The following is an 11,612-nucleotide window of genomic DNA, read 5'->3' as shown; positions in this document are numbered from 1 at the left end:
ATCACAATCACATCATTATACACCATAGACACAAAGACAAACAAGCATACCAAATTTCAGGAAGGCAGCATTTGCAAAATAAGACGTCTAAATATAAATAAAATAAATAAAATATTTATTTAAATTAAACAAAAGGCAGCAAAAACCGAAACACAAGGGAGCTCAAAGAAGACGACCAAGGCTGAATCTGTACATCCAACAATGAATTGAAGACGAGAAATACACAGAGGGTGGAGAGATACGTGACAGCACCTGAGCTGCAAAATCATTGCAGATTATGGACAAGTGACTGATAAACGACAAATGAGAAATGATCCAACGCTAAAAAACACAAGGGAACAGGGATCAAACTAATAAAAAAACTGATTCACAAGGAAAACTAAATAAATGAATGAGTGTTTACGTTGGATACCCTTCATGACATAACCTCAGGATTATAAGACCACAGCACAGACCACCAAGCTACCTGAGCTCCTTTTTATAGACTCATACCTTTTCTAATAGTTAGCTAAAGTCAAACTAAAGGCTTTGCAACATTGTTTGTATTCATCCTTTGATATAGTGTTGCTCCTAAAAGTGCATCTTTCATTTTTTTAAAATATGTATTTAATTCTTGCTGAAGTTTGGCTAGAGCCGTTAGAAAAACAAATATGTTCTCATAAAAGATTCATTATGATGAAAGCTGTGTATTTTAGACTGAGTAGATTAATCTCCACAGCTAAGGTGACCCATTACCCACAGTTTCATATGAGTTACTTCTGACTTGGTTTGTGTGTTTCCTTCATGAGGTCTTAAGGTGTGCCCCTGACACTGTCTTATTTTATTCCTCCTATAAATAAAAGTACCTTAAAGACTAAATGGCCCAATTATGTTATTTTCCCATTAAAAACAGGTCTTGGTGAGAGGTCTTTTGTATTTGTGCTAAATACACCCTGAAGTGTTGGTAACGCACTCAGCTTTAGTCATTAGATTAAAGAGGAGTTTGATGTGCTGGCCTCCATTACCATATAAGAGGCTGGAGTGTCTGGGGATTGCATTAAAGTGAATGACAGCTCCGTTCATCGTGGTGCACAGGTGCACACTGAAGTAAACTCTGTGTGTCTGTGTAATTCACATCTTTGTAGCAGAAGCTCATTTAGCTATGCTGGAGTGTGTAAAAAGATGATTTTTACTTTTGCAGATTTGTGTACTGTTATCAAACGGAAAACTTTTTTTTTTCTTCAAATAATCATCCAACCAGGCTGTCTTTTTTATATTTTGTTCATTTTTTTCATGTATTTGATGCTGTTGGCAGCAATATGCTTCCTTATGGGTGTGAAAGTAAACTACAAAATTAGGAGAAATATTTAGAACTTGTTTGTATTTTGTTGTTTCTGTGTGTCACAGGCTACTATGGGAGAAGCTGCACGGACGCTTGCCACCTGAATCCTTGTGAAAACGAGGCTCAGTGCCACCGAAAGCCGAGCTCTTCTCATGGATACATTTGCGACTGCGGAGACAATCATTATGGGCAGTACTGCCAGCACAGGTACACAGACACACACAAACACACACACTTTTAATCAATTCAGTGGTGAATTCAATTGATTTACCTGTGACTTGTCAACATGGTTTGAAGTTCTTTGAAGTCTAAAACCATTTAATCTGAGTTCAGGCTGTGTGAGTCTAGATTCACCTTGTTGCCCCACATGTTCAGCTGTGTAATTCACTGTAAGATGGATTTAGGCACAAGTCAGAGCACACACACACACACACACACACACTCACATACACACACTGAAGTTTTCTGTGGGTTATATAAGTGTGTGACATGAGTGTGACTCTGACCTGTGGCACCAAGTTACCTTCCTGCCTGTAAAAATCCCCTCAGCTTTTGGTTTATCTCACAATCTGCTCTTGGTGTGAATGTGAATGTGTGTGTCTCAGTCGTTCGTGTTTAAATTGTGTGTCTTTTTCCAAAATAACCCTGCCACAAAATCAGCGGCTGATAAAATGAGCATCCAAAAGTCTTTCTCTTAATTTCCCCTGATATATCTCTTCTTGCGTCTGTGTTATTGAATATTTTATTATCTTTCTTGTCAGATTAAATATAAAGGACTGGCTCATTAATCTTCTTCTGTGAACTGCATCTCTATACTTAATACCTTAATTGCTACCTATTAACTTACATTAATTACATACAGTAAGCTATAATTTATTTATTGAGAAAAAACTCAAAGATCTTTATTAGGTAGTATTTTTAACAAGTAATTGTTACTGTAACAGCAGCAAAGCTTTGTTCAGTTATAGTGCCATGAGAATGGAAACCTTTTATTTAAAACGGGGCTATTCAACTAAATTGCTCCGGGGGTCACAGTTACTGCAGGTCAACAGCTGAGGGGCCGAACATCCAGCAATTAAATTCATTATGTAAATAAACCAAGTATTACAAGATCTGTTACCTTTGCATTAGTTTATTTTGCTGCATTTAATCATGAATACAACATACAGAACTCTACAAAAGTAGTGATAATTAAACAATATCAAAAACAAAAAGAACACATTATGCCTCCTATTTGACACAAATATTATTTTGACATCGTACTTGCCAAATTTATAAACCAATTTTATTTTCACTTTCATAGTTTTATCTTCAACTGCTTGTAGTTTTGCCAGTCTTGAGTGTGCATTGATTGTGTTTTACCAGATGTAGCCAAGATTCTGACATTTCTGTAGAAACCAAACATGTCTATGGCTACGTTCACACTGCAGGTCTTAATGCTCGGTTCCGATTTTTTGAAAAAATCCGATCTTTTGTGCGAACGTTCACGTTACATTTTAAATGTGACCTGCATCAGACCCCTGTGTGAACGCTACACAGCACTGATGTGACACGCATGCGCAGTAAAAGTCTCATCAGCTGGTTTGTTTACAGAGCTAGCATGGATGCTACATGTTACACATTGAATCGGAAGTTGTTGTTTAATCAGAGCTGATTAAATAATTATCTGACCTGCTTCTTTAGTTCAGTGTTTATATCTGAAGCTGCCTCTGACCGGGATGCTCCAGTGGAGCTTTTTTTTTTTTTTTTGAACGAAACTACAAGTTAGAAAAAAGTATCGACCGCGTAGCTAACTTTAGGATCGATACTCTCGGCGACCCAGGCTGGACATTGTTATCATCATACTATCTACGTGTAAAATGAAAAGTAAAAAGATGAAGCAACTGGACTTGTGTTTTGGAGCTGTAAACACACGGAGCTACAGATTTAAACAGCGAGACTTGAGGTTAGTGTCTTATCGGTCCTTCAGCCCCTCCTCCTGATGAAAAAGTCAGATGTAATGTGACATGAGCATTCACACTGCAGTCACTGTGAAAACATCAGATATGTATCCGATTTAAAACCACATTCTGAAACGGCCTGGGTCGGATTTGAAAAAATCGGATTTGTCTCGTTCAGACTGTCATTAAAAAATCAGATATGAGTCAGATGGGGCAAAAAATCGGATTTGGGTCGGACTTGCCTGCAGTGTGAACGTAGCCTAAGTTTAACTAAAGAACTTATAGTAATTAAAGTGGAAAACCGGGGGTTTGGACTTAAAAGATGAATGAACCAATTGGCGGGCCGAACTTTGGTCACTCGGGGCCAGATGTGGCCCATGGGCCGCCAGTTGAATAGCCCTGATTTAAAAGCTCTGAAACTTGACCTAATAAATAAACTAAACTACTGCAGTTTGACAGCAGTCTTAGACAGTCTTCTTTTTGTTTGTGCATTTTCTTCCCTGAGCTATGCAAGATAAGTGCAGGCACCAAATCCAACATGACCAATCAACCAACCAACGTAACCACAGTAAGAACTGAAACATGGGACTGATTAGCTAACATAGTTAACCTTTATTTGCAACCTTAAATTAATGGAAAAACAAACTTAATACAAAAAAAGTTCATATATACTAACAAACCTTTTGCTGCCAGTAGTTCAACTTTTAGCACAACTCCACATCTATTTTCCTGCTGTACATGGATTAATAAGCTGTGAAGTGCACTTTCAAAATAAAAGCGTACGGGTTAAAACCGGAAGTCAATTGTTTCAGTGAAAATATTTCAAAATACAAAAAAAATAGCTTCTACTGCAACAAAATATACTGGTGGTTTTCTACATACTCCATGATGAATATTTATAACTGTGATCCTGCTTGTGTGGTTTTGCCCTCTGCAGGATTGATCACCAGTGTCCGAGAGGTTGGTGGGGATCTCCAACCTGCGGACCCTGTCACTGTGACACCAATAAGGGTTTCGACCCGGACTGTAACAAGACGAGTGGACACTGCCACTGCAAGGTAATCAAGGGAAATGCCACAAGACTGAGACACATGCAGGCTTCAGGCACAGACTGGTAATCTTTGGTATCGCCTTCCAGAGACAAACATGAGGTGGAAAATTATTGATTACGCAACATTGAAAATCAAGGGAAATAAGAACATTTTAACATTTATGCAGCAGATGAAGCAGTTTCAAACTTTCTTCCACTGTTTAAAGATTTATTTTAATAGTTACAAACCATAAAGTTCACTTTAAAATAACAATCAGGATCAAAGAGTTAATGATGTTAATTCATTGACCCTTTTTGCTGTAACCACACAAACTCCTCTCAACTAACGGCACCAACAAAAACATGATGCTCATCCCTTCTGCTTATCGACATGTCTGCTTCATGCGTAAATATTTGTGTTGAGTAGTACGTTTAACCCAGATTTATGCTGGCTTTATTCTGATCCTTTGACCATAATCTTTAATCTCTAACACTAACCTTTTGATTTGACCCCAACCTGGGCATTACACCCACACATACACACACAGATACACACCCACACAGATACACACCCACACATACACACACTGATATGCACACACAGATCCCCATCAGTGGCTACAGAGAACGTTTTATTGACTTACTTTGTTTCCTGAAGACTAAAAGCACTTAGAGATTTAGACAACAAATCTGATTGAAGTCTGGTCTGCGTGTGGGTTTCCTCTCCCACCTCAGCTGACCTCAGGGCCGACCAGTGTTTGTATCACAGCACTCACACGTTCATGAAAGTGCAACTTGTATCTACATCAAATCTAATTTCTACGGCTCTTACAGCTACTTTAATGTCAAAGTTATAATTTGAATTATTTATGTCTTTGGTTCACAGACAAATAGTTTAAAAGTTTGCTCATAGATCGACTAAAACGTTTATATATACAGTGGTTTGCAAAAGTATTCATACCCCTTGAACTTTTCCATATTTTGTCACATTACAACCACAAACATAAATATATTTCACTGGAATTTAATGTGAAAGACCAACACAAAGTGGTATACAATTGTGAAGTGGAAGCAAAATTTTACATGAATCAAAACATTTTTTACAAATAAAAAACTGAAAAGTGCGACGTGCAAAAMTATTCAGCCCCCTTTTCCCTGAGTGCAACCAATTGCATTCAGAAGTTGCCTGATGACTGCTAATGACTCAAAAGGGTCCACCTGTGTGTAATCTAATCTCAGTACAAATACAGCTGCTGCGTGACGGCCTCAGATGTTGGTTAAGAGAATATTGGGGAGCAAACAGCATCATGAAGTCCAAAGAACACACCAGACAGGTTAGGAATATGGTTTTGGAGAAGTTTAAAGCAGGCTTAGGTTATAAAAAGATTTCCCAAGCTTTGAACATCTCACGGAGCACTGTTCAATCCATCATCCGGAAATGGAAAGAGTATGGCACCACAGTAAACCTGCCAAGACAAGGCCGTCCACCTAAACTTACAGGCCGAACAAGGAGATCACTGATCAGAGAGGCAGCCAAGAGGCCCATGGTGACTCTGGATGAAATGCAGAGAGCCACAGCTCAGGTGGGGGAAACTGTCCACAGGACAACAATTAGTCGTGCACTACACAAATGTGGTCTTTATGGAAGAGTGGCAAGGAGAAAGCCATTGTTAAAAGAAAACCATAAGAAGTCCCGTTTGCAGTTTGCCAGAAGCCATGTTGAGGACACAGCAAACATGTGGAAGAAGGTGCTTTGGTCAGACGAGACCAAAATTGAACTTTTTGGCCACAATGCAAAACGCTATGTGTGGCGGAGAAAGAACACTGCACATCACTCTGAAAACACCATCCCCACTGTCAAATATGGTGGCGGCAGCATCATGCTCTGGGGGTGCTTCTCTTCAGCAGGGACCGGGAAGTTGGTCAAAGTTGATGGGAAGATGGATGGAGCCAAATACAGGGCAATCTTGGAAGAAAACCTGTTGGAGTCAGCAAAAGATTTGAGACTGGGGCGGAGGTTCACCTTCCAGCAGGACAACGACCCTAAACATAAAGCCAAAGCTACAATGGAGTGGTTTAAAAAAAAGAATATTCATGTGTTAGAATGGCCCAGTCAAAGTCCAGACCTAAACCCAATTGAGAATTTGTGGCAAGATCTCAAAACTGCTGTTCACAAACGCTCTCCATCCAATCTGACTGAGCTTGAGCTGTTTTGCAAGGAGGAATGGGCAAGAATTGCAGTCACTAGATGTGCAAAGCTGGTGGAGACATACCCTAAAAGACTTGCAGCTGTAATTGCAGCAAAAGGTGGCTCCACAAAGTATTGACTCAGGGGGGCTGAATAATTTTGCACATCGCACTTTTCAGTTTTTTATTTGTAAAAAATGTTTTGATTCATGTAAAATTTTGCTTCCACTTCACAATTGTATACCACTTTGTGTTGGTCTTTCACATTAAATTCCAGTGAAATATATTTATGTTTGTGGTTGTAATGTGACAAAATATGGAAAAGTTCAAGGGGTATGAATACTTTTGCAAACCACTGTATATATATTTTTTTTTGCAATAACCGGAGTTGGATTTGTGCATCAGCCTGTAAATACTGTCTTTGCCTGTGCAGGAGTTTCATTACCGTCCTCGAACCTCTGACACCTGCCAGCCATGCGACTGCTACCCGGTGGGCTCCTTTTCGCGGTCATGTGACCCCGAAACCGGCCAGTGCCAGTGCAGGCCTGGTGTGATCGGTCGACAGTGCAATGCGTGTGACAACCCCTTCGCCGAGGTCACAAATTCAGGCTGTGAAGGTGAGGACAAAATAAAAAGAGATTTATCAGAAGTAAAAACTGTTATTTGTAAAATCGTTTTAGAAGACCTCTAAAGCAAGTTTAAAGCACACAACAAAGAGACAAATAAACCTAAAACACTGGCGCTAAAACAGGTTTTTGTTTCGTTTTCAGTTTTCTCTCCTTTGATTTTGTAAAGTTTCTTATTTTTACTGCAGTTATTTATGATGGCTGTCCAAAGACCATCACTCAGGGGATCTGGTGGCCTCGGACCAAGTTTAACCTGCCTGCTGCAGTCTCCTGTCCCAAAGGCTCTGTTGGTGTGTACACACACACACACACACACACACACACACACACACACACACACACAACACACACATCGGTGCAACATTTTGTCATGTCTTTTTTTTGAGGACGTTGAGCTTTTTGTTTCTGCTCCTCTCAGGTGCAGCCATCAGACACTGTGATGTGGCGAGAGGATGGCTGGAGCCGGATCTGTATAACTGCACCTCGCCTCCGTTTGTGGAGCTCAGCGTCGCTGTATGATGAATCCTGTTTACATTTGACACACGAAAAAACAAAAAAAAAAAACAAAGCAGACCTTTCTGAGTGAACACTGCTGATCTCAGTGTCCAAGATTTAAACATTAGTTGCGTTTATCTGTATACAAAACCAAATATTATTAATTAGTAAAGGATTTAGTTAATTCCTAGCTACAGGTCTAAGAATTTGTTTCTGTTTATTTCTGGAGCCCAGAAAGACATTTGAAAAATGCAGACATGTACATTTGTGGATATTATTAAACAGTTTACAATAATGATTTTTTTTTATGTTTAAATCTGTCTTATGCTCATTTTAAGTTCAATTCTACCTGAAATATACACAAAGCAAGGCAAAGAAGCAGCTCAGTTACATATTTTTCTGTATGACTTTAAATAAACTAGAAGCACCTACGTCTGTTGATATTCTCGCAATTAGTCTCCTTAAGAAATGACTGATTTTATTTTATTTTTAATGTTTTTCTCGCGCAGCTTGACTCCCTTGAGCGTAACGAGACCGAACTGAACACCATCATGGAGAAGAAGTTGGCTCACCAGCTCCGGGACGTAACCGAGGCCACGGCCCGGCTCTATGGGAATGATTTGCAGATCGCTGAACGGCTGCTCTCCCGCCTCCTGACGTTTGAGACCCAGCAGAGCGGCTTTGGACTCACTGCCACTCAGGACGCACACTTCAATGAGGTAAGACCATCTAACACACTGACAACAGGCACTCACTGTATTTTACTTTGGGACCTTTTTTTTTCTCTGTGACCATTTTAGACCATTATAAACAGGAGAGGCAGAATAGAAAAGCTCAGATTTATGATATACATCATGTTAAGTTAAAGTCAAGTCAAAGTTAATTTACAGTAGGCTATATATTTATTTGCAACAACCTCGGTTGACCAAAGGGCTTCACAACAATCGTTTCACATGTAGCTAAAGGATAAAACAAAAACGAAACTAAATTTGGTAAAAAATGGTCAAAACAATAATAAAATGGCAGTAGAATACCAATAAATAATAATATGAATGAAAATCAAGACAAACTTAATTTCAGTTGCAGCAATTTTCCCAAAATTCATTTCATTTAAGTATTAGTTTTCCCTTTATTAATTTTTTAATTTGTTCAAAATGGTAGAAATGATTTGTAGTTACAGCAGAATGAGCTTTTTGCTATTGAAACATTAATATGCAAACACAAATACTAACATGCTGACTGGACATCCTCATAATTATTTAGCTCTGCTGATTTTCTGCTTTGCGAAGATTGCTATTATAGACTTAAATACACCGAAGTGCTATTTTGTTTGTTTAAAAAAAACTTGTCAGCTTAAATGATTACAAATGAACAAGATAATCAACATTAGAAAATATCTTTACCTCCCAAAGAAAATGAGTTTTTGAGTTTACGTTACCTATGTTACAGGACAAAATAAGTTGCTGAACACCGTACGATTGATAGACTGTACTGTCAGAAGGTACAGACCGTGTGACTCGACATTAAAATAGGATGCCTGCTCTCAGTCGCTGTGGGACTGTGGTGACAGCAGCTCATGAGATATTGCAACATGTCAACGCAACACGTTAAAAGAGACAATCTCATTTCACCTGGTGCTGCGCCATCAGCTGAGAGGGTACGAGCTGACACAAAATCGTTTCAGAGCGTTGATGTTTTCACACGACAGATATCCCATTTTTTTCACATATTTTCTTATCTGTATCAAATTTAACAGAAAACAAGATGGTCATAAATCAAAAACCTGAAGAATCTTCGAAATGTTTTTATTTCCATGTAACACTGTCTGGCGTGTTTATGATTTACTCATTGTTTTCTATGACATGAAACAGGGAGTCCTTTTTTTATTAGATTGCATATAATTTTATTTCTAAAGAAGTGTGATTTCATTTTCTGTTTTGTGACATTGTGATACGTATGTCACACAGCAGTTAAAAGCCTTGTTGAAAGCAGAGCCAGTGGTAGTGATGATGGTAATTGTGGTATTTTGTGGTATTTCTGTCGGCAGTGGGGTTATTTTTATGCTGATGAATGATAATTCCACGCCACCTGAATATTTCCTCTCTTATCTTTGGCTGATCATTATCTAGGCAGTAATTTATTCATATTAACAAGGGGCACCGTGAGAGATAAAAGGAAGCATTTTTTCCCAGTATACACGCAATGAGGAAATAATTAGTTTCTACGAAAAGGCAAGGTTTTAGCCATGACAGCTGAAGCAGTAGTGGCCACTCCCTGCAGAGCCGGAACTAACGAAGAAGCAGTGGGGTGGGGGGCGCTGTGGGTTTTAATCATGTAGTGTGAGCAAATAAGTTTTGTACGTGCCTGTTTGAGTTCTTACTTTCTGTAACCTCTTAAGCCCCAATGGGTTTGCTTGAAGTTTTTTTTTCTCAAAATACCATGCTGAAATGTAATCAAGTGTATCTCAGCATTTACAAACTCTACTTAAATATTCTTGGTATCAAAATAAAGCTAACACTTGGGAGATTTCATCAGAAGTGTAAGAATTAAAACAGGCAGCTGCTGTGGTTTAACAGATATTGAGGATGGAACATAATTTTTTAATTATTTTTTTCACTCCCACCTGAATAATTTTTGCACTTGACAGTACATAACCTATTTAAAACCACAATGAAGTAGGCTTAAAACTCTTAGAAACCATAAATCCACATTACCTGTGCACAGATTCATGCTGCTAAAATGAACTGGAGCAAAGTTACAGAGGTTTTAATAAAGACATAATTTTACATTTTGTCATTCCGCACAGGACGAACCATGTAGGTACCACCAATAAATGTTAGTAAATGTTAAGTTTTCATGTTTAAAAGTTATTTATTTTTCTTACCTGCCTGAAAAGACTTGTGTCATGGTCTGTGTTTATTTTCTTTAACTTTCTAGTGTTTTCAATGTTCCCCTGTTTTGCTCTCCCTTTAGCCCCACCCTCTCTCACCTGTGTCCTCTTGTGTCTACTCCAGGTGTGTCTTGTTGCCCTAATTAGTTTGCCTTTATATGCTGTGTCCTGTCTTCAGTGTTTGTCCGATCATTGTGCTGCTTCCCTCAGCCAGTGAGGTGTCCTGTGTGTTCCTTGTTGTTCCAGAGAGTTTTGCTGCACTGTCAGCTGTTTATTTTTGGTTTTCTAAATAAACTCTTTATGTTGTACTTTGGTTCCTGCCTGCACTCTGGGTCATTCTGCAAAACCTCACAACTTGTTGTACTGAGCCTACGAGGGGACATGGGGGATTTTTTTTTCTTTTTGCGTTCCCACGCAAATGTATTGCGTTCCCTTGCAAAAGTCATTTATCACTGTTGTGCCTGCCGGTTTATTAACAAACTCATATGTTTACTTTTAGCGAGGTAGCCTACTGCTTTACTTCAGTTTTAGAATGATATATATCACACAACCACACATGGAAGTCTGTCATATGCCGATATTTTAACACAGTGCAGCCACAATGTCAAATTCACGAACTTGTGGCGACACATCCTGTTTTGGTAACCGGATATTTCAAAATAAGTCTGGTTTAATTCAGTTCATATACAAATCAAACTTTTGCATGGGAACGCAAAACAATATTGCGAGGGAACGCAAAGGTATTGCGTGGGAACGCAAAAGAAAAAAATCCCCCCATGTCCCCTCGCGGGCTCTGTATTATTGAATGTTTGTTCTTTTGAAAAATTATCCAAACGTTTTTTATCACCATATATATTATATAAAATAATTAGAAATTATGTTTAACTTCAGTTGGATCATATTCACTCAAAATCAAGTGGAAAAAAACCTTTCAACACACTTTACAACAAACAGTATTTAGGTATCTACTTTGACTTGCCTCAACTGCTTGACATTTGAACTGTGTTTGGTGAATGTAAAATTAGTTTCAATGGGCCTCATGCAAGAACCGTTCGTACGCACAGATTTGTTCTTAAATTGTGCGTACGAGTGATTTAGGAGAATTTGTGGCATTCACCAATGT

The 11,612-nt window shown here is 38.7% G+C and overlaps 1 protein-coding gene across 5 annotated transcripts in view; it reads left to right on the top strand.

The window, feature by feature from the left end:
- The window catches only part of celsr3 (cadherin, EGF LAG seven-pass G-type receptor 3), a 112,720-nt gene that overhangs the window by 70,954 nt on the left and 30,154 nt on the right, over nt 1-11,612 (top strand). For all 5 annotated transcript variants that reach the window (XM_014001759.1, XM_014001754.1, XM_014001760.1 and 2 more), the window contains 6 exons: nt 1,387-1,528; nt 4,199-4,319; nt 6,912-7,095; nt 7,293-7,394; nt 7,523-7,617; nt 8,109-8,318. In XM_014001759.1, coding sequence (XP_013857213.1) covers nt 1,387-1,528; nt 4,199-4,319; nt 6,912-7,095; nt 7,293-7,394; nt 7,523-7,617; nt 8,109-8,318 — 854 coding nt within the window. The remainder of the gene's footprint in view (nt 1-1,386; nt 1,529-4,198; nt 4,320-6,911; nt 7,096-7,292; nt 7,395-7,522; nt 7,618-8,108; nt 8,319-11,612) is intronic.

The sequence above is a fragment of the Austrofundulus limnaeus genome, unplaced genomic scaffold (genome assembly GCF_001266775.1).
Source record: "Austrofundulus limnaeus strain Quisiro unplaced genomic scaffold, Austrofundulus_limnaeus-1.0 Scaffold10, whole genome shotgun sequence".
NCBI classification, from domain to species: domain Eukaryota; kingdom Metazoa; phylum Chordata; class Actinopteri; order Cyprinodontiformes; family Rivulidae; genus Austrofundulus; species Austrofundulus limnaeus.
The sequence above is the reverse complement of the archived record's forward strand: the minus strand, read 5'-3'. Positions and strand labels throughout refer to the sequence as shown.